The sequence below is a fragment of the Gopherus flavomarginatus genome, chromosome 4, assembly GCF_025201925.1.
Source record: "Gopherus flavomarginatus isolate rGopFla2 chromosome 4, rGopFla2.mat.asm, whole genome shotgun sequence".
NCBI lineage: Eukaryota > Metazoa > Chordata > Testudines > Testudinidae > Gopherus > Gopherus flavomarginatus.
Genome location: NC_066620.1, coordinates 157864422 through 157890354, shown reverse-complemented (window position 1 = coordinate 157890354; position 25933 = coordinate 157864422). Strand labels below are relative to the sequence as shown.

The 25933-nt window shown below is 41.5% G+C and overlaps 1 protein-coding gene across 3 annotated transcripts in view; it reads right to left on the bottom strand.

The window, feature by feature from the left end:
* FILIP1 (filamin A interacting protein 1) overlaps nt 1-25933 on the bottom strand; it is a 156068-nt gene that overhangs the window by 7094 nt on the left and 123041 nt on the right. For 2 of the 3 annotated variants that reach the window (XM_050950664.1, XM_050950666.1), the window contains 2 exons: nt 10807-13609; nt 3222-3445 (listed from right to left, as the gene is read on the bottom strand). In XM_050950664.1, the coding sequence (XP_050806621.1) occupies nt 3239-3445; nt 10807-13609 (3010 nt within the window). In that variant the 3' untranslated portion in view covers nt 3222-3238. The remainder of the gene's footprint in view (nt 1-3221; nt 3446-10806; nt 13610-25933) is intronic. The other variant, XM_050950665.1, reaches the window with a different exon arrangement.

Here is a 25933-nt window from a genome sequence, read left to right as displayed (position 1 = left end):
CAACTTTTAAAGACTTTTACAAGCCTTTGTTGTTGTTGTTGTTGTTGTAATTCCCTCCCCGCCCACAGCCTACTTAGAGTAGCAAACTTCAGGTACATGAAAACATATTACAAAGTGCTGAACTCACCTAATTTTTTAACCAAAGATGCACACTAAACTTAAAACAGATATCCATAAGTACTTATAGGCACATAGTTTTCTCCAGTTTATACAAAATATTTAATTTCCGTGAACCTCAGAATAAACCCTTATACATCAATACTTAGTAAATAATTTATCCTTTGGCTTACATCAACCCTTACATTTTATCTTTCTTTCCTTTTGAGAATCTTTGTAAATTGCGACCTGCCCTCTTCTTGCTAATATTTAAACAAGATTAGTATGTTTTCAGGGTCTTTTCCTACCAATATTCACAAGTTGTTACTTTTTGTTTGTTTGTGGGTTTTTTTTTTTTCCAGATTAGTTTCAGAAACATCCTTTTGCCTGGTTCTGATTCGTTGACCTTTTGCTAGGTTGGCTGTGGATCAGAGATTTTTCTCTGGTCTGGTCCTGGCAGTGGGCTCTGCCACTGAATCCTCAAAATACTAGTCTGACTTGTCAATTCTGTTTCGTCTGGGGTTGCTGGATTCCTTCTCACATGTCCTGATAACTCCACAAGTGCTACTTCTAGTTTGCCTCTCCAATTCCAGCTGTGCTGTGGTGGCACTGGATATCTAGTTTGATCTGATGGTTTCTTCTTCAGATAAAGCAGTCTCTCAAATCCCATCCAAAACTGATGCTGCTTTCAAAGGCAGGCACATTTAGACTATTGTCCCATATATATCATCACTTAAGTTAGGAAGAGCTAGTTTCTTTTTAAAAGCTATGAAAAAGAAGGCTTAAGCCATCCATAGTTCATTACTGTATCATACCACATTACCAGGGGGCTCATCTACTTTGCAGCATTTAAAATGACTGTTTTGAACTGAGTGGAAGATTTGGTTTAGCTCAGCATTTAGTGTTATAATGAGCTTTTAGCTTCATGTTATTATGTTTAGAACTTCTGCTGAAAAAGTTCTTATATTAGAAATAATAAGAACTCACTAATGATTAATTGACAAATTGAGGTATGGGGCATTTATTGGGCATAACAGTTAGCTGGAAGGAGTGATGCACTTCTGGTCAGTAACTCACAAATTCCCAAGAAGAAGCTCCAAGTTTGGTTCTGCTATTAGGAAAATTATATATATGAAGTCATGAGTCTGTTTTTCAGATGTCCTAGCACCTACGTTTCCAAAGTTAGTTAGAGATGCAGGTTAATGGAAGATGCTTGAAGACCTGTGAAAATCAGAATCAATACTTTTATGATGTTCATCAGAAGGACATGTGCATGAAAGAAGAATAAGAATGCCTTCAAGATAGTGAAGCTGGGGTAAGCTCTCTAACTGAAATATCAAGATCTTTAATAGGGTAGCAGCCAAAAGTGTGGATTAAGGATAAATATTGCCTGATTCTACCACCTTTTTGTTGCCCTCCACTGACAAACTCTTCTTTCAACCTCTCCTTCACAAGAGAAACTAATTACCCAATCCCTTGGTTCATTGCATTGATCCTGTACATCCTATTAACTTCATTTGCTTCCTTCAGCCACTTAACTTCTTCACTTAACATTATCCCTCAAATTCATTTTGCGTTACACTTGTATTCTTCATGCTGCATGAGTCATCTTCCTTTCTCATCTCTCCTCCAGCAAGGGCACTCACTGTTGTGGGACTCTTAATAGCTCACTCTAATGGTTGAATAATTATATATTTTTAAAATGCACCTTCTGGCTGAGACACAGCATGTCAAGTTACTTCAACCCAGAGTTCCTTTATTGTATCTTACTTGTGTGGAAATTGAGTTTTCTGGGGAAATTATGGTGCTATCAAACAAAATAATGACATCAATCATTTACATCCACATCCATTTCCATGCTGAAATACTTCCTTAAAACATGCTAAAAAAACCACAAACGGAACAAATGCAAATACTTCAGAACAAAACAAAACACAAACTGGTACTCCATAGCACTGTAAACTGGTTCTTTATTTGAGATAGACACATACCAGACTTCAGGGAACACGCTGGAATTCAGGGTAAGTTGGGTGCAAAGCCCTCTGTCCCCTACCCTCTGTATCTGAGCAGAGTTCTTCGTCAATTACTTTGCACCATTAACTGTCTGTATTAAGGACTGTTCTAAGACAGAAGAACTCTAGGCAGCTGATGTCAAACTACAGCACACTTTCTGATTATGGGCCTGATCCAAAGTAAACTGAAGTCAAAGGATTTGTCTACACTACCACGGTAAGTCAATCTAAGTTACACTACTTCAGTTAAGTGAATAACATAACTGAAGTTGACAAAACTAGATCCACTTATCGCAGTATCTACATCCTGCTGTGCTGACGGGAGATGCTCTCCTGCTGACTTACCTTACTCTTCTTGAGGAGCTGGAGTACAGGAGTCGATGGGAGAGCACTCTGCCATTGACTTAGCGGGTCTTCACCAGACCCACTAAATCGACACTGCTGCATTGATCACAACAATGCTAATCTAGCCAAAAGTATAGACAAGTCCAAAGAAAGTAATTCCATTGACATCCAGGGGTTTTGGATCAGGCCCATATTGTGGCTGTAACAAAAAATCAATTACATCAGTGCTTTCCAAATTGTGGTCTATGAATCACTGCTGATCTATAGAGAGATGGCTGATCACATGGTGCTGGCTCTTCCTCATTGTTTTAGCTATGAGACTTCATTAAAAGAGACCTAAAATACATGGCTTTTCTAGCATTACTTCTCTAGCCAAGCAATGCTTTAGTTGTCTCAGGAATGTTAAATGATCATGAAAAAGGAGGGAAAGTAGCCTGCGCAATTGTGAGTGAGATGGAAGGTGGTCCCATGAGACAATCTCTTAAGATGTGGCCCACCCTATCTATAAATTCAATAACCCCTGAATTAAGATCAATGTGTAAGTGAGGCTGCTCAGTCTGATTTCATTATCTGCAAACATTACGAGCCTCCAAGTAGCTTTTTAGCCCAGCATAGAAACAAAATTATATTGTTAAAGTCAAGACACACACACCTATTAGTCTGTTATGTTAAGTGACAGTTTCAGGACTTAATTAGTAAATGCAAACACCAGCAACTAACAGACAGGGGGTTGATTTCCATGGTAGCAGTAAAACCTGCACAACATACCCCCTTAGCCACTGCCCTCAGCCCTTCCCCCAGCCCAGGGAGGCAGAGCTGTTGGCTGAAGATTTCTTCAGTTCTATTTTCATAGACTGAGTCTCGGCACGAGGCTCGAATTTTGTCACATTTCCTGTTCCTGGGGCTGCCACTACTGGCTTTCCTGCTTTCATACCTTTTGACACAGGAATACGGGTGGGTGTAGGTCTCTGTGATGACCCATCCTGTCCTGTCTGCAAGAGAGAGAAAGAGAAAGGATATAATTGTAAACAAGATTTTTAGAAGTTTTCTTTAACAGATCCTAAATCTGTACAGTTCCTTATTTGTTTCTTCAAATTTTTAAAATATGCCTTGAAGCACTTATCCAGTGCACTGGGAGCCTCCCCCATGAATTAAAAATAACACCATAAACAAACAACTGGCCTCAAATATATCCACCCCTGCCCAGGCCCTCCTTAACAAAGACAGAGAAAAGATGGACTTTGCAAGCATGCCCAGAAGATTAACAAATCTAGGCTCTTGTGTACCAATGGTGGGGAGCAAGTTCCAAAACGGAGGGCCCCTCACAAGGAATGCCCTGCCACGCAGCTCCCTTTCACTTATATTGGGAGTGCCTCAGCTACTCTCAACAGTGGCAGAAAATCACAGGAAGACAGATCATATCTCAGGCAACTAGCTCACTGTGGGCACTTAAATTATTTAATTAGTATTCAACTTTGGAATCGGGGCATCTCCTTTGGTATAAGGGTGGTTGAATCCTTTGCAGCATCGGGGCCACCCAGAGGATTCAGGGGGCCTAGGGCAAAGCAGGGGAGCTGCGGTGCTTGTACTCACCCAGTGATGGAGGGCCCTTCAGTCGCTCCGCGTCTTCGGCAGTGCTGAAGGGCCCCCCACCGCTGAAATGCCACCGAAGACCCGGACCACCACCAGGCCAGGGCTCACGGGGCCCCTGCGGGACCCGGGGCCTGGGGCAAATTGCCCCATTTGCCCCCCCTCTGGGCAGCCCTGGGCAGCATATCTAAATATTAGTGGCATGAAGCAAGACAAAAGACCCTTAACAGTCTCTTAATGGCTTCTCGCTTAACATGCAAGCCACAAACTGCCAGAGAGAGCAGAAAAAAAAATTCTCTCTGGTTCCCTTTTAAAACCAACTGTTTCTCTCTGCTAAAAAGCCCTTAGCAGAGAAGAGAAAAATATAATATTCCTACTGGCTTCTGGATTCTGTCTATATCCCACCTGCTGCCACTCATGTCATAACCTTAGTCCCAGATTTGGACCTTAGCGTCCAAAATATGGGGGTTAGCATGAAAACCTCCAAGCTTAGTTACCAGCTTGGACCTGGTACCTGCTGCCACCACCCAAAAAATTAGAGTGTTTTGGGGCACTCTGGTCCCCCTGAAAAACCTTCCCTGGGGACCCCAAGACCCAAATCCCTTGAGTCTCAAAACAGAGGGAAATAATCCTTTTTCCCTTCCCCCCTCCAGGTGCTCCTGGAGAGATACACAGACACAAGCTCTGTGAATCCAAACAGAGTGATTCCCCCTCTCTGTTCCCAATCCTGGAAACAAAAAGTACTTTCCTATTCCCCCAGAGGGAATGCAAAATCAGGCTAGCAAATCCAACACACAGATCTCCCCGATTTCTTCCTCCCACCAATTCCCTGGTGAGTACAGACTCAATTTTCCCGAAGTAAAGAAAAACTCCAACAGGTCTTAAAAGAAAGCTTTATATAAAAAGAAAGAAAAATACATACAAATGGTCTCTCTGTATTAAGATGATACAATACAGGGTCAATTGCTTAAAAGAAATATGAATAAACAGCCTTATTCAAAAAGAATACAAATCAAAGCACTCCAGCACTTATATTAATGCAAATACCAAAGAAAAGAAACCATATAACTTACTATCTGATCTCTTTGTCCTTACACTTAGAAACAGAAGACTAGAAAGTAGAAACTACTTCTCCAAAGCTCAGAGAAAGCAGGCAGGCAGACAAAAAGACTCAGACACACAATTCCCTTCACCCAAAGTTGAAAAAATCCGGTTTCCTGATTGGTCCTCTGGTCAGGTGCTTCAGGTGAAAGAGACATTAACCCTTAGCTATCTGTTTATGACATGCCCCCCCTCTGGGCAGCCCTGGGCAGCATATCTAAATATTAGTGGCATGAAGCAAAACACCAACAGTGAAGAAGACACTTCGTATCAGAACAGTTACTGCACAATGGTGAATATCATGCTAGAGATGGACCCAAAATGCAGAGGTAAGATCAGGACTTTATTTTTCTGGTGTTCAGATCCAGTATTTTGAGTTGGCTTATTAGAGATGGGGGTCAAGTACAAGTTCTGGGTCCATACTTTCCTAAAGTTTGGAGCTGTTCAGATCCAGGGAATTGACCTAATCTTTTATTATTGAGAAAAGACAGGAAAAAGGAGAGAAAGTCTCTACTCTCTTACCTACATTGATGTAGACAAGACCAGCACCAATATGGGAAGAGATGAACTAGAAACCTAATAGGTCTTTACTATTTCCTGTTCATCTGACAGGCCAATGTATTCTGCAGCAAAAGAATTTGGAAGCTATTCTTTGCCATAGAACTATTGGCCAGAATCTAACCATCATGTAGAGAAAACGTGTATAGCCTTTCTTCGTGGTTGAGAAGAAAACATAATGCAAATGTAAACTGATGCAGCATTGCACATGCATTGCCCTATTTAGCTCAGTGGGCTGTTAAATTTGAAGCTTAATTAGCAATATTAGCTGCTTCACCACTGATCATTTTAAACAGAAAAAAAAATCAGTTGTTGTCCTAATCCCCAGGGCCGTCCTTAGGATTTATGGGGCCCTACGCAGTATTATTAAACTGGTGCCCCTATGCCGGATGGCAGCCCAAGCTCACAGCCTGGTGAGGGAGGGGGAAGAGGTACTTGACAGCAAAGGATAATGAGATGCCCAGCCTGCCTCATGGTGGCGGAGAGTCACAGTTCCCCGCAGAGACTTCGATGCACTCTCCTTCATGCAGAATGGACATGAAGAAAGTACCTAATTAAAAGCACTAAAATTTGGGAATAAAAAATGTCAGTCACAGGTTTTTTGATATGCCCTGAAGTTTGTCAGAGATTTATTTGCAAAAACTTCATAGTAAGGGTGAGTCAGCTGTCCTGCTGAATACAACATTACATATAATGGAATACATGATGCAGCTCTTCTCTGTTTTACATTTTCTTCATCAGTATTTCTAAGTTGAATTTATATTTTAAATGTACTCAAATCTTAAGCCAGCATTCCAGATTACTACATATTTAACTCACTGAAACAAAGACATTCTTTTAAATTAATCAGAGAGGTTTAGTGTGTTCATAACAATGTTCATTGCTTTTAGAAAAAGGGAACAGTAATTTACTTTGTGTGATCTCCATAACAAGAGACATGGTTATGAAATTTCACCAACTTTAAAAAAATATGTTTCCAAAGATTTTAGGTATAACAAGGATTTTGTCTTACTAAGGTACTGATTTTGCTGGAGGGTTCTTTTAAAACTAGTTTGTCGGATAGTCAGAAGTAAAGAAAGGGAACTCTTTGTCCAGCTATCTGGAAGGGAAGGACTGTTGTCCCTTTAAGGGCTCTCTTTAGTGGAGAGTGGGGGAAGAGGTGTTGAAGGGATGGACAAAAAGGACAGGAAGACTTGGAAGCACTTTTTTTTTTAACTATAGTAATTAAAATGTGCATTTTAGATAAGGGAGGTCTTTTGAAGGATTTATTTAAAAAACTATGTGTGAAGATCCACACATTTAAGGCTAAAGATGATTGTGCATCTAAAACTCTATGCAAGCATTTTTTAGAAATCTTTTATAATCTTCACCAGCTCACTAATGAAATATTTTTAAAGCAAATTTTAAACTAAGGTCCTGTAGACTGACATGTTCTGTGTAAATATTACATTAATGCACAACTGTTTTTGTCAGTAAAGTCAGAAACTGACAGTATAAAAATTGATTTGGGCATAAGCTTTCGTGGACATCTGATGAAATGGGTTCTAGTCCACAAAAGCTTATGCCCAAATAATTTGTTAGTCTTTGAGGTGACACAAGGACTCATCCTTGTTTTTGCTGATACAGACTAACAGGACTACCACTCTGAAACCTGTCAGTATATACCTTGGGGTTGGCAAATGCCTGTTAAATGGCTTTATTACCCCTTGAATGTCTCTTTAACAGTTTCAATGTTGTGCTAATAGGTCTGGCAGGCTGGAGGTTTTTTCACCTTTAACTACTAGATTCCCTCCCAAGGAAGACTCACCAGGCTAGAGCAGCCATCTGTGGGAGCCTGCAGGAAGGGTCAGAACAGGGATAGGAAAACAAGAGGGTGGACACTAAGACCCAGTGGTGCCCCAAATTTTCAGGTGCCCTACGCAGCTGCCTATGTTGCCTATGCCTAAGGACGTCCCTGCTAATCCCAAACTCCCAGAACACCTCCTTTAGTTCTAGAAGTCCCAGCTATCCGCAACCTAGAAGCTAAAATACTTCCAGGTTCCCTGACAATTATACATAGTAATTTTGTAGTGTGAAGACCAAAGCTGCAGCACACTGAAAACAGCAAATGTGGAAACAATATAAACTAAATTGAATCTACAAAATCAACAGTGTTGGGGGCACTTTGTTGATTGTAGCATTTAGTTGCACATTACAAACCTGAGTTTAAAATAATCAAATGAATCTGTCACAGAATCTCCTCCCTGCTGTACCAGACTTCAGCAGAATCTAGGGCCCTTGCCACAGAGTTTAGTTTCAAGTTGCCATGGTGCACACAGGGCCCTGTTTATATGTACTGAGCATTGCAAAAAAGGATACAAACTATCACCATCCTTACCAGTCAATCAGCGCTCTCCATTACTTAATGTTCCAAGAACAGTACAAAACCACATGCACACGTACACAAAATAAAATATATGAAATCACAATTTGGAAATTTGAATGCTGACAGACCGATGGAAAGCAAGCCATTTTCAACAATCAAAAGCAGTGTTTGCGACAACATTTAAAGGAACTCACATTTTTATGTCAAAACAAGTAAGAACCATGGCACATTGTATGGCACAACATGGAAATACATTTTATCAAAATAGGAAAATATGTCAACATACCCTGGAGCCAAAATGACAAACATCCTGCACTCCCTGAAAGCTTTCCCCTGGTGTGTAAACATACAGCTATTAAATGAAGTAGCTGGAATCTCAGGCATTTCTTGAGTTTTAATGACACGTAAATTATTAACTGAAGATTTTGGCACTCTAGAGTTACTAGTTTCATGTCTAAAACACTCAAAAATCATTTTAAAGTATTTTGACTCTGCTCTCCCCGGTTTCCAAAGAGGCACCCTAACATGTCACTCAGATCACAGCTCAACACACAACTCCAAACACATTTTTTCCCTGCTAAATGAAGGGAAAATTAGCTGTATGCGGGTCCCCACTGTCTGGCCTATGTGACTGAAAAAACATGCAGCCTGGGCTTCAAACAGCCTCAGCCAGTGCTGGTTCTAGGGGTGGGCAAGCAGTGTGATTGCGTTAGGTGCCAACTTCCAAGGGATGCTGTACCCCTGTGCCATTTGTGTGTGTGTTCTCTCTCCGCTTCCCTTTGCTGATTGGCCAGCTGTGGTGTTTTGAGGGGTTCAGCTGCTTATGAGGAGCATCTAAAACATTTTTTGGTGGCTGGGAAAATGGCTAGCGCTGCTTTTGCCTTAACAGTGTCAGTTATAGAGAATCTCTTGGTATAATTTTGCAGGATTCAGAGTCTGGTTGGCTCCCTTCTGCCTCGCACATTTGCAGGTGACTGCTTTTTTTTTTCTGCTTTACACAAATAAACAGCATCAGCCAGAATTTGGCTCTCTATACTTTTATGAAGTTAATACGGGACACCTATAATGCTGCCTCATTAGGACTTGCAGAGTGAAGCTAAGCTGTTCTCTTCCCAGAAGTACACACTAGTGGAACATTATAGGTACCCAGAACTAAATTTTAATGGAGGAGTAAACACATGCAACTGCCAAGGCTATTTACGCCCATAACGGTGGCTCACTGCAGAATATGCAGACATGACTACAAGTATACTAGTCAAAGTGTTCGCAATCAGGATGGTTCGTTGGTTTAAAATAAACAATGATTTGGACTTTTTGAAAGTAGCATATTCTTAAGCAGTTTATAACACAAATCCTCCTGAGTGTATTTTATTACTATCTGAGAATAGCTATGTCACTTGCGCATTATCTCTTGTAACGCTTTTTAATATGTGCAGGGAAAAGTGGTACAGAGGGGGCAAGAACAGTGATAACGCAATAGAGAATTGGGTCCCAGGCCTGTAAGAATGGCACAGAAGGTGTGTGGAACACACTGATGAGGAAATTACAAAACTGATAATCACGGACTTTTGTGGCTTGCATGAGTTAGCCAACCACATCAGAACTTCCAAGATGGTATCTGTAATTTTGTTCAAATTGAGCCTGCTGGAGGCACTTACATAGATTTTTGGAAAATAAAAATAGTTAGACAAACTAGAGGGGGTGTCAATTAAAAAAAAACAAAAAACCTATGTCCTAAATGGCCCAGACATGAAATTACAGCCACCATCTTGGAATCACCATGCAAGGAGGTTTCACAGCTCAGGCAGGACTCGCAAAAATTACATGCTTGACCCTATAGAAATATCCTCCCTGTTGAACTGGTGGTTCTGCAGAGTTTTGTTCCTCCACCACCACCTCTATTTTATACAATTAGGAAAAAGTTAAAACCACGGCAAATCTGTCATAAAACAGACAAGAGCCAGGAACTTCAGAATTAAATCTCTCTTTATTCACCTCACTGGGTACTGTACTGCTACATACATCCTATCATTTAGTTGAGAGCTATATACTAGCTAAGCACAATGGACTAAGTTAAGAACTGACACCTACAAAAAAATAGAAGCAGGGTTTCTCTCTGCATTGCCCCCTCTTCCTCTCTGCCTACCTCCCCCAACCACCACAGGAAAGTTTACAGCACCATCATTCTTTCATTTCCTACAGCTTTGTAAGTGCTTCCTCGTAAGGCTCACCTCCAGTGGTTATTGTGAGACAATGCCAAAATGGACAGTTTAAAAACACAACAGGGCAAATTCTGCTCTCAGTTACGTCCAGTTGAAATCCAGAATAACTCCAGTGAAGTCAGTAGCATGAACAGTTTTTTGCAACTGTTCTTCCACAATGGGGTCTCACAAAAACAGGGGCGGCTCCAGGCACCAGCATGCCAAGTGTGTGCTTGGGGCGGCAAGCCGCGGGGAGTGCTCTGCTGGTCGCCGCGAGGGCGGCAGTCAGGTTGCCTTCGGCTGCATGCCTGAGGAGGGTCCACTGGTCCTGTGGCTTCGGCGGACCTCCTGCAGGCGTGCCACTGAATCCGTGAGACCGGGGACCTCCCGCAGGCAAGCTGCCAAAGGCAGCCTGCCTGCCGTGCTTGGGGCGGCAAAATACCTAGAGCTGCCCCTGCACACAAAGTCCATTTTATGGCTTCCCATCTCCCCACCATGAAGTCTGGGCAGATATCCCATGGAATCCTCTGCTACTTACCATTGATTGTGTTCCTCGTGTGGATGATGTTGTAACTGGAGTTATAGTTATGGTACTTGTCACTTTGCTTGCTCCAGGCCTGGAGGAGAAATGGTTCCTAGGGGAACGAAGGACGGTACCAGTCATAACCTCTTTTTCTGCTGCTACATTCATTGGTCTGACCGTTATCACAGGACTAGCTCCCTCAGAAGCAGCACCAGGGGAGCGTTTAAACTGAGAACCTAAGTGAATGTGAATTTTATTGTCCTCTGTTGTTATAATGTTGGCATTGGCATTGTACTTCCGGATTGGGGTTGGGACAGTTTGTTTTTCTGGTGTTACTTTGAAAACAGCCCTTCCCATGGTCATATCCTGCAATTCTGGAGAGACAGAGATTTCTGATGGTGCTGCAGACGTAGATACTGTCATAATCTGAATTGGGGATATGGGTCTTTCCATGAAAGGAGCTCTCCCTCCATCTGCTGACTTTTCTCTGGAGAAAGTAGTTATAGTAACAGGTGACATAGCACGCTCTGGGCCCACTGAGCTCTCGCCACCTTTTCCTTTTTGTGACATATTTGGAGAGGGAATGATGGTAATCCGTGGCTTCTGATTTCCCAAGGTTGGAATGACAGTGGTGCTTGAAAAGAATTCCTCAGATGTTGGGCTAGTTATCTCCAGAGTAGCTGTACTATTCTCATGATCTGGAGTCACCCGAATATGAAGAGGTTGCCCCTGCTTTGGGGAAAGGACAACCTCTCCAGGATGTCCTGGGTTACCATGTGTTCGGGCTCCTTTATCATGAGCTCCTTGGGACACATTCTCTCTTTTTCTCATCCATGGTATCCAAGATTTCCTCATTGCAAGATCATTTGCTGCTGGGGGATACCTGTTCAGCACAGATGAGCGCTCTATGGGTTTTTTCAGTCCTACCTGTCGCAGATTACTCATGATGTGATTTTCCTCTTGGAAGGATTTCCTTATAAACACAGCTGGGGTTTCTTCTTCTGCCACTTCACTGCTTACTGCATCAGTCTGCACCCCAGTGGATGTCACAGGAACATCTACCATTCTTCTACCATTCATGCTGGGTCTAAGGACACGACTGTAACGCTTAGAAAGCTCTAACTCTTTTGTTAAGTTCAGGACTTCCTGACCCATATTTTTGTTTTTATCTTCTTCTTCCATAAATCTTTGCTGAAGAACGGAATAATCAACCTGGAGCTGGGAAAGCTGGTCTTCTTTGTTCATCAGCTCATGAATTTTTTCCTTAAGAGCTTGCACTTCTGCTTTCAAATCTCTGCTTTTAGCTTCTTCTAACCGAAACCTGTGCCTCAACTCTGCTTCCTGACTCACCACTTCACCCTTCTCTATTGCTTTGTTTTTGGCAATCTGGAGCTTCATTTCCTCCAGTTGTTGAGAAAGGAAGTTAGCTTTGTCCTGCTCAGTCCTAAATTTCTGCTCCAGCTGATCATATTCATCCTCTGTCTTCATCAAGTCTCCTTCAACCACTTCCAATTGTTTAAGACGTTTTTTCAGTCTTTCAATTTCAATGGTTAGTTCTTTAATTTTGTTGTCCTCATGATAAGCAAGTTCTTGTCCTTTTCTGGCTCGACCTCTTGCTATTTCTCTTTCAACTTCCTCTATACCATCAATTCTTTTCTTTAACAAATCAACTCTACAACTCAGTTCAGAGGATTTTTCCTCTTCACTTTTCAGTTTCCCAATTAACTCATCTCTTTCCTTTGTTAAACTGGACACTTTCTCCTCCATTTCAGTTTTCAGTTTCAAAAGTTTCTTACTTTCATCTATTAATTTCTCAGTCACATCCATAACTTTACCTTGTTCCACCTTAACATTTTTGTTCAGACCTTCAACTTTTCTTTCTTCCTGCTTTATTTTTTCCATCATATTTTTTCTTTCATCCACCAGCATGACAGTGAATGACTTCAGCTTGGTAAGGTCCTCCTTTAAGCTTAGTTCAGCTTTTTCCAACTTACTTTCTGAAGATTCAAGATCTTTCACTCGAGTCTTCACCATGTCCAACTCACTTATTAAGTCTTTGGTTAAATTATTTTCTTTCTCCAGATTTATGTGCAACTGGGTACATTCAGTCTTACTTTTACTAAAAGCCTCTTCCAGTTTCTCCAGTTCTGACATTCTCTTCTGCAACTTTTCCACTTCAAATTTCAGCTCTTTGCTATGATGTTCTTCCTCTTGCAGTTTCTTTTTCAGCTCTCTACACTGGGATTCAGTTTTTGTGATCTCCTCATCTTTGCCTTCCATCTCAAGTACACGCTTGCGTAGATTTTCCACTTCAGCCATCAAGCTAGAGTTTCCACATTCTCCTTTTGCTATTTTATCTCTTAATTCCTGAAGTTCTTCCTCAGCCTTGTGAAGATTTTTGTTAGTTTCTTCTAGCTCCTCAATTCTACGAGTCAAACCAACCAGCTTTAGTCTCAGCTGTCTATTATGTGACTCTTGATTACCTAGTTTAGCAGTCATCTCCTCATGCTCTTGAGAAAATGATAATGTCTTGTGTTCAAGTTCTGCTTCTAACTTCATCAATTTTTGTCCATCTTCTTTTGTTTTTGAACTAATAACTTTAAGCTTTTCTTCTTCCTCCTTTAGTTTCTGAGCAAGATCTTGTATTTTCTGACTCTGTTGACCAAGTTGTTCAATATGCATTTGTCTCTCATCCACCAGCATGAGTGCAAATGACTTGAGTTTGACCAGTTCGTCTCTCAGTTTATTGAGTCTTTTTGTGTGTTCTTTCTCCTTGCGGGCTTGATAGATTTTTTCCTGTTCGAGAAGCTTTTTTAACCTGAAAAAAAAAGGGGGGGGAATAAATACATTATACGAGTGCAATTTTCCCCTTACATTTGAAGTTTCAGCCACATTTTCTATAGGTTTTCATGTTTGCATTAGTGTCCTAGAGCACTCTTTCAACACTTGGTTCCATATAAGTCTCCCAAAGCACAGTTATTTAAATTAGGGAAGCTTATTGGAAATCACACAAAATCATTTAGTATTCTGAAAACAATTGTCAAGTGTAAGATTTTATCCTCCCACTATCTTCCCCACACATTTCCCCTTTTATCTGAATGTAAATGTAAAGATTTCCTCTTTAATACAATATATATGTGGCATTCAGTTGCAGAATACGTTATCTTCAGTTGCAGAGGTGACAAAGAAGATTTTAACACTCAGCTTTGAATTGAACTATTCCAAATGTATTTCTCCATCATCATCCCACCTGAGAAAGTGTACAGTTTACCCAACAGGACATATCTATAGATTTACTATCCCTTTTATACTGTGCCAGCTTTATAAGATAGAAGCCTCATTAGCTTGTTGTACATGCAAGAATGCGTGAAATGAGATCAGAATTGAGTGAGTAGCTTCAAGCAGCCAGCCTTCACCGGATCAACACTGGTCAGAAGTGAAACAGCTGAACAGAAGAACAGGATGTCAGCACTTGGTCACCATCTAGACATTGCAGCAGCGGAAAATTAATATAAAAATAGGTTTGGCTGCTTAATGACTGCTGTGGTAAAGACTTAAAACTGTTTATTCTCCTGGCCTTAATTCCACATACAGCACAGTACACAACTGGTACCACTCTACTGACTGCGAGGATCAGACTGATCAAAGCTTTGGCTAGAACACAAGCTCTCTACTTGACATACAGCAATTAGAGCATACAGCAATTTTCTGACATTTCACAGAATGTAAAGGCTGATATATGAACTAGATCTATTATTATCAGAAAAATGATTTAAATCTGTTATGTGCAATGATACTTTTCCAGACCTATTCATATAACATTTCAAAGCAGAAACAAAGTATAGTTGTACACATGTTAGGCTTGTGCTTTAAATCCAGAACACATGGATATCAATGTAGAAAGTGTTAGTGCATTATTTAGCAGAGATCTGTAAACAAGCTGTTTTTCCACTGATAGAGGTACTGTTGTTGTAGGGATATTTGTTGCCATAAATTTAGGAGTACTGCTGTAAAAAAAAGTAACAATATTGTTTTAAAGAAGATGATACAGTTATGTTTACACAAATTCCTGGGAAACTACACACTGTTCAATCCATTATCAAAGTACTCTCAGTTCCCATATGAAGATCCATCCAACAATACAAATTCATTTGCTTTCTTCAGTCTATATCCAAAACATTTTAACCCTTCACAACCAAGTGAAGAGCTAATTTGTTTGGACTTTGATTTAACAGCAAGAACTAAATTAACTTGGTTGTCAATATCTATTAATGTCTTACTCCTGATTCCATGGGGATCAAAAAAAGACGAATAACTGGGATGAAAAGCCATAAGAAAGGGGAGGGAAGCCAGAACACTGAAGGATTCAATAGGCAGGGAAGGTGAGTGTAAAAGAATGTGACTGAATGAAAGGGTGGGATGGGACGTGGGTGGAAGAGGAGAGTAACAACATTAGAAATGGAACTCATTGGCTCAGGAGGAAAGGCAACAGTAGGAACAGGAACGATCACTAAGGCTACGTTTTAATCATGGGTATTTTTAGTAAAAGTCACAGACAGGTCACGGACACTAAACAGAAATTAATGGCTCGTGACCTGTCAAGGACTTTTACTAAAAATACCAGTGAATAAAACTTGGGAGGTCTGCCCGGGCCCTCACAAGTGCTAGGAGAGGGCAGGCCAGCTGCTTGTGGGGGGTGGCGGGGAGAGGAAGGGACAGTGTGCGGCCCGGGACCCCCACTGGTGCGGGGGGGTGCAGTTGGTGGGGCCGGCAGACTCCCCACCTGGCTCCATGCCTCCCCCCACAGTAGCAGCAGAGTTTGGGTGTAGGAGGGGGCAGGGGTTTGGGGCACAGGACGGGTTGAGGTGGGATCTGTGCGGCACTTACCTGGAGGGCTCTCTGGAAGCAGTGACATTTCCCTCACTCAGCTGCTAGGCAAAAGCATGGCTGCCTCCAACTGCAGGCACCACCCCTGCAGCTCCCATTGGCCGTAGTTCCCAGCCAATGGGAGGTGTGAAGCCAGTGCGTTGAGTGGAGGCAGCATGCACAGCTGCCTGCCCACACCTCCACCAAGCAGTTGAGCGAGGGGTATGTCACTGCTTCTGGGGACCCCTGCAGGAAAGCACCACCCAGAGACCACCTCACTCTGTCCTGTGCCTCAACCTACTGCCCCCTCCCACAGCGAAACTCTGCTGCTGGGCATGGGGGCTCGGTGACCCGAGACTTCCCCAGCAGCGCCCAGTGCACCTGGCACAGGGGCTGCCTGAGCTGCCCCTGAGCCAGGTGCACCAGCTTCTGCAGAAGTCACAGAGGTCACGGAAAGTCACAGAATCTGTGACTTCCATGACCTCCATGACAAAATTGCAGCCTTAACTATCAGGTATAGGATGCTGTAGCACCTAGCACAGAGAAATGGGTAGGGGGAAGAGAGGGGAAAATCAGGGTAGCTAGCAGAAGAGAAAAGAAAATGTACTAGGAATGGGAGTAAATCAGTTTGTCTGTTGCATCCCCTAAGAGACGTGAAAAAAATAAAGTGAAAAAAAGAAGATCCCCAAGCAACATGCACTGTCTTTATACATTCTAAGAAATTGTACATAGGATGGCACTACCAATGCCAAGCTCCGTACTACAAGTTTCTTAACAAACAAGAACTGCTGAACTAAGCCCTTATAAGGTCAGGTAAGCAAAAAGAACTGTATCCTTGAAAACTCTCAGGCCCCTTTTCCCCAAAAAGTTAAAATAAAACAGCCTAGGTGTTTGAATTACTGATATTCAATTAAGGTACATATCCCCTCTGAATATGGCTCAGTGTAAATTAGATTCATAAGAACATAAAAATGGCCATACTGGATCAGAAAAATGGCCAGTATCCGATCTTCCAGCAGTGGTCAGTGACAAATGCTTCAGAGGAAATGAACTGAACAAGGTAATGATTGAATGATCCATCCCATCGTCCAGTTCCAACTTCAGGTAGTCAGTGATTTTGGGACACTCAGAGCAGGGGTTACATCCTTGGTCTTCCTGGCTAATAGCCATTGATAGGCCTATCCTTCATGAACTTATCTAATTCTTTTTTGAACCCTGTCATACTTTTGGTCTTCACAACCTCCCCTGGCAATGAGTTCCACAGTTGATTGTGCCTTGTGTGAAGAAATACTTTCTTATTTTTGTTTTAAATTTGCTGCCTCTTAATTTCATTAGGTGACCCCTAGTTCTACTATTATGTAAAAGGGCAAAAAACACTTCCTCATTCACTTTATCTACATCATTCATGATTTTATAGACCTCATTCATATCCCGCTAGTCATCTCTTTTCTAACCTGTGGTCAAGTATCAGAGGGGTAGCCGTGTTAGTCTGGATCTGTAAAAGCAGCAAAGAATCCTGTGGCACCTTATGACTAACAGATGTTTTGGAGCATGAGCTTTCATGGGTGAATACCCACTTTGTCAGATGCATGTAGTGGAAATTTCCAGGGGCAGGTATATATATGCAAGCAAGCTAGAGATAACGAGGTTAGTTCAATCAGGGAGGATGAGGCCCTGTTCTAGCAGTTGAGGTGTGAAAACCAAGGAAGGAGAAACTGGTTTTGTAGTTGGCAAGCCATTCACAGTCTTTATTTAATCCTGAGCTGATGGTGTCAAATTTGCAGATGAACTGAAGCTCAGCAGTTTCTCTTTGAAGTCTGGTCCTAAAGTTTTTTTGCTGCAGGATGGCCACCTTAAGGTCTGCTATAGTGTGGCCAGGAGGTTGAAGTGTTCTCCTACAGGTTTTTGTATATTGCCATTCCTATCTGATTTGTGTCCAATATCTGATTTGTGTCTGATTGGCGTCCTGCTTCTGATGTAGTAAAAAAAAAATTGCTGTTAGTTTTTTTGTCTTTTGTTAGTTGTTCTTGAAGTGCTTTCTTGACCTGCCTAATAATACTTTTACACTTGACTTGAGAGAGTTTATGTTCCTTTATATTTTCCTCAGTTGGATTTGTCTTCCAATTTTTAAAGGATGCCTTTTTGTCTCTAACTGCCTCTTTTACTCTGTTTTATAGCCATGCTTCCATTTTTTTATTTTTATTTTTGGTTTCCTTACTGTTTTTTTATTATTTGGGCGATACATATAATTTGAGACTCTGTTATGATGTTTTTTAAAAGTTTTCATGCAGCTTACAGGCATTTCACTCTTGTGACTGTTCCTTTTAATTTCCATTTAACTAGCCTCCTCATTTTTGTATAGCTCCCATTTTTGAAAATAATGCTAGTGTGGTGGATTTCTTAGCATTTTCCCCTGTTAAAGGATGTTAAATTTAATACATTATGGTCAACATTACTGAGTGATTCAGCTATATTCACCTCTTGGACCAAATCCTGTGCACCACTTAGGACTAAATAAAGAACTATCTCTCCACTTGCGGGTTCTAGGACTAGCTGCCCAAGAAGCAGTAATTATGTCGTGTAGAAATTTTATCTCTGCATGCCATTCTCAGGTGACACATTCCCAGTCAATATGGGTATGGTTGAAACCCCCCAATATTATTGGGCTGTCTGTTTTCGTAACCTCATTAATCTCCCTAGGGATTTCACAATCACCATCACCATCCTTGTCAGGCAGTCAGTAGTATATTCCTACTGCTATAGTTTTATTATTCAAACATGGAATTTCTATCCATAGAGATTCTCTGGTACTGTTTGATTCATTTAAGATTTTTATTATATTTGACTCTGTGCTTTCTTTCACATATAGTGCCACTCTCCCACTTTAATTTACTCTCCCACCAGTGCCACCTACTCTGTCATGCCTATATGTTTTGTACTTTGGTGTTGTACTTTGGTGTTACCATGTCCCATTGATAATCAAAATTCCACCAAGTTTCTGTGATACCTCTTATATCAATATTCTCAATTAATTCCAGGTATTCAAGTTCACCCAGTTTAGTATTTGGACTTCTTGCATTTGTATGCAAGTGCTGATAAAATGTATCAATATTTAGTTATCTGTGTTCGTGTGATGTAATTGACTGGGGCTCTTTCATTTGACTAATTATCTTCAGCTTCTACTTGTACTTAATCAACTTCTATCCTCTTCTCTTTACTAGGATATATAGAGAATCCTTGTATCCTCGTTAATAAATCCTCCCCTAAGCGATGCATCTATCTGAATAGTACACTTCTCAGCATTTGCTGGCTTTCGCCCAGTCCTTAGTTTAAAAACTCCTCTATGACCTTGCACCAAATATTTGAATGAGCATAAGGGAAACTAAATGGGTATCCAGTACATGCCAAAGAACTAGAAAAAAAGTAGAATGGATGATGCTTTAATTTACTCCCTCTTTCACAATCCTGTTATTTTCTTTTCTCCTCTTTATGAGTTACTTTAGTTAGACATGTTTTCACTCCTTTGGACTCAGTAGGCCAAATTTAAAGGCAATGCACAGGGAGAAGGTGTAGGTTAGTTTTGGTAGGTGAGTACCAATCTAAGTGAATTTAATGGTATGTCTACACTATGTAGACTATATTGGCATAGCTACATTGCTGTAGCTATGCTTGCATAACCTTGTAGCGTAAATGCAGCCTACACCCATGGAAGGGGTTTTTCCATTGGTGTTAGAACACTACCTCCTTGAATGATGGCAGCTACATCAATGGAAGCATTCTTCTATTGACATAGCTATGTTGCCCTGAGGATTAAGTTGGCATAGCTATACTAAGATGGGGTGTTGATTAATAATGGCTACCAAAAAAAAAATCCACCCCCTAAATCCAAATGTATAAAAAACCAAAGCGACAACCACACTAACCATTGCACTTGTTCTAGTCAACATCCTTCTGTCCTCTGGGGGGAAAAAAAAAACAGGCCCCTTTTAGAGTACTGCAAATTGAGTTCCCAAAAATCAGTCATCAGTTTTGAAAATCTTGACCTAAATGAATTTGCTTCAACTATACACATGCTTCTTGCATTCATTTCCCATTAATATCTGAATAAACAACCTTTACTGGCATAAATATTCACAGAAGAGGTGTCAAAGTCACATGGACAAATATTAGCAGAAATTATGTATTTGCATCAGAAATCCTCGCACATGCCAGGAAAGGTCATGTGACTTATCTGATTACTCACAGCTGACTAATGCAGTACAATCCACAATGTATTTTTAAATAACCTCAAGAAAGTCGTAATTTGCTTGCTGATATTAAACCAGCAGAAACAACAGCTAACCTTGTGTGTAATTTCTTATAGATTATTCTCCATGATCTGTTTTTCTGAGCTGTTGGAAAGGACTGAATGGACATGGAGATTAAACTACCTAACAGGTGCTGTGTCCAGGTTGTGTGGGTCAAGTTAAGAGTGTCATCTGACAATGATAGAAGAATCATAGAAAGAGTCACTTTTAACACTGAACAAGGAATTTTATTAGCAAAGCCTATTATTCCCAAGGCTACTCCATCTCTCTCTGCAATATTCAAGAGTATCTGCCTACAACTTTCCCCATACTCCCACTGATTGGCTTCCTGCAGTGTTTTTAAAAACATAGGATACATACCTTCACAAAGGGTTATGTAAAAACTCTTTTGCTTTACTTATGAAGCTATGGTACAGTGCTGCCAACTCTCACTATTTTATCATGACTCATAATATTTAGTGTTATTCTTAAACATCCAATTCCTGGAGTCATACAAATATGTGAGAACTTGAGTCTTCATTAAAAAAAAAAAGAAATAGTATGTTTGTAGTCTTCATAGTTGCAGAGAAAAGCTTGAAAATGTGACCCCAATGTATCCTAAAGGTTCAAAAATCAGAAAGCAAATAAAAAGAACCAAAATGGTTTGGTTTAGTTTTGTTTTTTTTAAATCTCATGATTTCTAAGCCAATCTCATGGTTTTTGCATGCTTGACTCTGATTTTTCAGTGCTTGTGGTTTGATAGTACTGGTCATCTGTCAACAACTGTGTATGCCAACTAATCTGCTAAGCAGAGTTAGAACCGTAACAGGAAGCTATTAATAATAAAGCTCCTTACAGAAAGAACTGTTTATGAAGATAGAAGAGAAGCTGGGGATGAGACCCAGGAGCAGAGCCATGCAGGTAAGCTGGCACTGCCATTGTTATGCCATCCCTATTCAGAGAGGTAGTGGAACACTACTATTTCTGGGGCAGTCGGGTTTGAACCTTTCACAGACAGTACAGCCACTTTGAAGAATTAATGTTACAGTACTTCTGTATGAATGAATTAGTGTGGGTGTGCATCTTTACAAGTGTTGTGTTGGACCTTCAGAGCACTCAACTCTGTCTCAGTTCCTACACAGTAAAATCAGAAGGCCTGCAGTTTAAGAAGTGGTCTTACATCAAATAGTAAACTTCTATTTCAGCGTCCACAGAAACCACTGAAAGTTGTTTTTGTGGAGGATGAGTGCAGGGCCGGCTCTAGCCATTTCGCTGCCCCAAGCATGGCGGCACGCTGCGGGGGGCACTCTGCCGCTCGCTAGTCCCGCGGCTCTGGTGGATCTCCCGCAGACTTGGCTGCGGAGGGTCCACTGGTCCCACGGCTCCGGTGGACCTCCCGCAGGCGTGCCTGCAGATGCTCCACCGGAGCTGCGGGACCAGCGGACCCTCTGCAGGCACACCAGCGGCAGGTCCACTGGAGCTGCCTGCCGCCCTCCCGGCAACCGGCAGAGCGCTCCCCTTGGCATGCTGTCCCAAGCACGCAATTGGTGTGCTGGGGCCTGGATCCGGCCCTGGATGAGTGGTAGAACCATGTCAAAACTGGAAGTGATGTAACAGTAACAGCGGAAATCTACAACCTTGTTTTAGTGTTACTGCTAAGCACCAGAATAAAAGTGACTTTTGTCTTGCTATGGCACTTACTATACAATAGTTCAGATTCAATGGTTAACTGGAATTTCAGCAGAAACCCAAGCTATGCTGGTCCATCTTGACCTTTACTACTGATTTCTCAGTAGGCTTTGCCTCCAGCATTAGCTTGGATGCTGTTGTTAAGGCTAGCTGCGTCACACTGGTCTATATAGGCTCCAATGACTCACCAAAAAAACACCCTTATAGACTCAGAGCAGGAAGGAATATGGTGCAGGCCCAACTGGCAAACTGATACATGATTAAGCTCTGGCAGCGGGGACTGAGATTTGATGGGTAAGCGTATCAGTCCATAAGATCTAATGCAGACAGAGGTCCTCTTTCATCTGGACCCCCAATACTCATACAACAAAGAATAGGTGAAAGGGGAAATAGGTTGCTGGACCTAATCTCTTATATAGTAGCAAACCTGGGGAGACTGAGTGAGGGTTTCTTAGTTGGAATCTGCATTGGACTTGGTCTGCTGAGCGGTTTAACTCTCCTTTAAAGCTGATTGGTTTATTGAATAAATAAAAGTTACAGCCTTGTTTAAACACATATTGTTGTCCTTTGTCTTTTTCCTGCATCTGTCAAGTTCAATCATTGACACACAAACATGGAACCCACAATGCCAGTTTCCTAGTCACTTTTCAGAGTAGAGTTGGACTTCAACATTCATTACATATTACAGATGGAGACAATTTTTTTTTAAAAGGACAGTGCAACAGTGTGTCACCTGAAGAGTTTAGAGTAGAGTTGTTATGGAGATCTAGTTTACATGGGACTTATTTTGTTTGCACACCACTAAGAGAAATACTGGAACCTCAACCAATGCCAAGGGCCAATTTTGGCTGATGGAGATGAGGAAGAAGGCCAGAGGTATTTCATTCAGTTGGCTGGTGGTTCCACGGTTCTTTGCTCCACTGAAACACATCAACACTACTGCTGTTCAGACAGTATGAGTACTTCTTCTGTACCAAACAGTCCACTGCTGCTAGTACACAGCTAAATATAGCCAACAATAGATATAATAGACTGACAACTGAAGGTCTCCTTAAACAGACAATCTGTTATCCTTTAAAAAAGTGACAACCAAGTTTCTTTTGGTGTAGTTCACCTAATACATATAAATTCTTTTCTCTCAAATATATTGAAGATTTCAAAACAAACATAATTTTTTAAAATCTTTCTGTGCTTTGTAACTTCCAACCAATCCTTCTCTGAATCTGAAAAGTGCGCGTAGAATGCAAACATCACTCTTATCTAAAACATATGGGAAGATTTTGCTTCAATGGCCATAGGGACAATTTTACAATGTCATGCACAAATTTGAAATTTACTAAACATACTTCACAATGGGTGAATAAAAACTGATAATGATATTAGCACTTAGAGTCAATATGAGAACCTAGATACATTTATAAGCCAGGATTTTCAGAAGAGACTAGCAATTTTAGGTGCCCAATTTGAGATAATTTAAAACTCCTGATTTTCAAAGGGAGGGGGCTCAGCAGTTTCTAAAAATCAGGTCCGTTTAGGGTGTTTCAAATTGAGCATCCAAAAATTGATGTACCCCAAATGACTTTTGAAAATCATTATAATAGATTGTATTGCACTTTTCATTTTTATGTCTCAGTACTTTATAATGGTGGGTAAGCATCGTTAACTCCATTATGCAGATAGGCTTAACTGGGGCACAGAGTTAAGTAATTTACCCATGCAAGTCAATGGCAGCACCAGGAATAGAACCCCCAGTTCAGTGGGATAATGGACAGTGTCAGAGGAAGGAGAAACTGTGTGAGTTCTTTGGAGCAGGCATCCTTTTCCTGTTCTGTTTGTACTGTGCCTAGCACAAGGAGGACTTGGCACAATGGAGTTAGTGGAGCTCCTAGGTGCTCCCACAATGCAAAGAAGAAGAAATAATAAATTTCAGAATTACTGTTAAAGGATAGAAAGACACACTTTAGTTATTTACATTTCTAGCACTGAAAACTTCTGAAGTTAGTATATTACGTTTCCTGTGGTTTGTGAATGGTGGGTGCATGTAGATAAATAAAAATTTGAATCTATAGAGTAAGTTATTGTGAAGATGTAGCCAGCTAATGAAAGCCATCTTCCTCTTTGAGGGGGCCTATGGCACCAGCTTACACTGCTCCTGCCAGTCACACAACCATCTTGAGGAAGCATCAGGAAAGCAAGTTCCTTTTTCCTCTCTTTCAAATTGAGCCACAGGGTATGTCTACATTGCAGTTACAAATCTGCGGCTGGCCCAGGGGGTTCAGACATTCGAGGCTGGGCTGCAGCCTCAGCTCTGAGGCCTCCAGTTTCTTAGGGTCCTAGAGCCTGGATTCCAGCCCAAGCCCGAACCTCTACACTGCAGTTAAACAGCCCCTTAGCTTGAGCCTCACAAGCCCAACTCAGCTGGCACAGGTCTTTAATTGCAGTGTTGACATACAGGAAGTTTGTTTCTGCAGGAGTATTTGAGAGGCCATGCAACTCATTGTTTCCAGTTAGAACAGGTGTGGCCAAACTATGGCCCATGTGCCAGATCCAGCCCGTGAGCCATTTTAAGGTGACCCGCGAGCCTAATCATGTGGCTTGTCCCTGCTCTGGTGCTCCAGCTGGGGTGCCGGGTCAGGGGCTGCACCACGTGGCTCCAGGAATCCGTGGCATGGCCCCGCTCCAGCTCCTACACACTCCAGTGGTCCCATCTGGCACTCCAGTGGGAGCTGCAGGGGTGGTGTCTGCAGATGAGGCAGCATGCAGAACCATCTGGCTGCGCCTCCACATAGGAGCCAGAGATGGGATATGCCATTGCTTCCAGGAGCCGCTTGAGATAAGCGCAGCTCGGAGCCTGCACCTCTGAGCCTCTCCCCATGCCCCAACCCCCTGCCTCAGCCCTGATCCTCCTCCTGCTTTCCAAACCCTTTGATCCCAGCTCAGGGCACCCTCCAGCACCCCAAAGGTCTCATCCCCAGTCCCACCCCACGGCCCGCACCCCTAGCCAAAACCTGCACCCCGATCCAGCCCTGATTTCCCTCCCACTCTCCAAACCCATGGGTCCCGGCCCAGAGCACCATCCTACACCCCAAACTCCTCATCCTCAGTCCCACCTGAGAGCCCGCACCCCCTTCTGTACCCCAACCCCAATTTTGTGAGCATTCATGGTCTGTCATACAATTTGTATTCCTCGATGTGGCCCTTGGGCCAAAAATGTGCTCACCCCTGAGTTAGAAAGTAATTGCCCATCAAACCTTGTTAAAAAAACCCTGAGTAGATTTTTTTTTCAATTAAAAATGTATATGTTTTAAATAAAGCAATTCCTTCCCTACTTTATTCATGCTTAAATTACATAAATTATTTTGGAGAAGCTATTATTTCATAGGTCACTGGGAAATCTAACTCTCATACGGATTGAGAGTGTGTGTGGTGGAGGAGGGGTTTGGGGGTCTGCAGCGATGCCCAGATATTTAAAAACATCCACTAGTTTTGGGACCTCCATTTTTGGATGCACATCTTGAGACACCTAGGACTTGATTTGCATAAATTCTGAGCATCCACAATTCCAGCGAAAGTTAATGAAAGGTGCTGGTGCTCAATGTCTTCCTGGGAAACAAACAGCAAACAACTAAATCAGGCTTACTATTCAAGTGGACACTCCAAAATATATGAAAGCACCCAAAATTAGTGGACACTTTTGAAATTTTTGGGTTCAATCTCTCCCCCAAGTCCATATGAACTGACAAAGAGAAGAGAAAACCTCCACAGTAAAACTGATGTGATCAGTCCTGGGATCCATTAGCAAAGAGAATGAATGAAATATATTTGTATTAATTCGTTAAATATGTGATCACCAATGCTGGTAATCTATGGGAAAATGTTACCTGCATCATAAAATTAAAGCATAGACTACGTATGCTAAACTAAATTTGATCTTGTATTTAGCTGTGACACTTGGAGTACATTTCCCAAATCTGAAGAGCTTTGTGTAGCTTGAAAGCTTATCTTTTATTGGACCAACTTCTGTTGGTAAGAGAGACATTACCTCACCCACCTTGTCTATCATAGGAAAACTACACATTGCAAATTTCTGAGAAGTGACTGTGTTAAATGAAATCAGACTTGTACATTAATAATTTTAGCCCTGTGGAATTTCACAATTATCAACGTAGACAGCGAAACTCATTTCCTTTATTTAGGAGGATACACTCTGCTGACCTTAGACAACAACAATAGGGTTTGTTTTTTCTTCCTTCTTTTGGAACTTGCTAGCTGATAGTTTCAGTTTTATTTATTTGTTATTA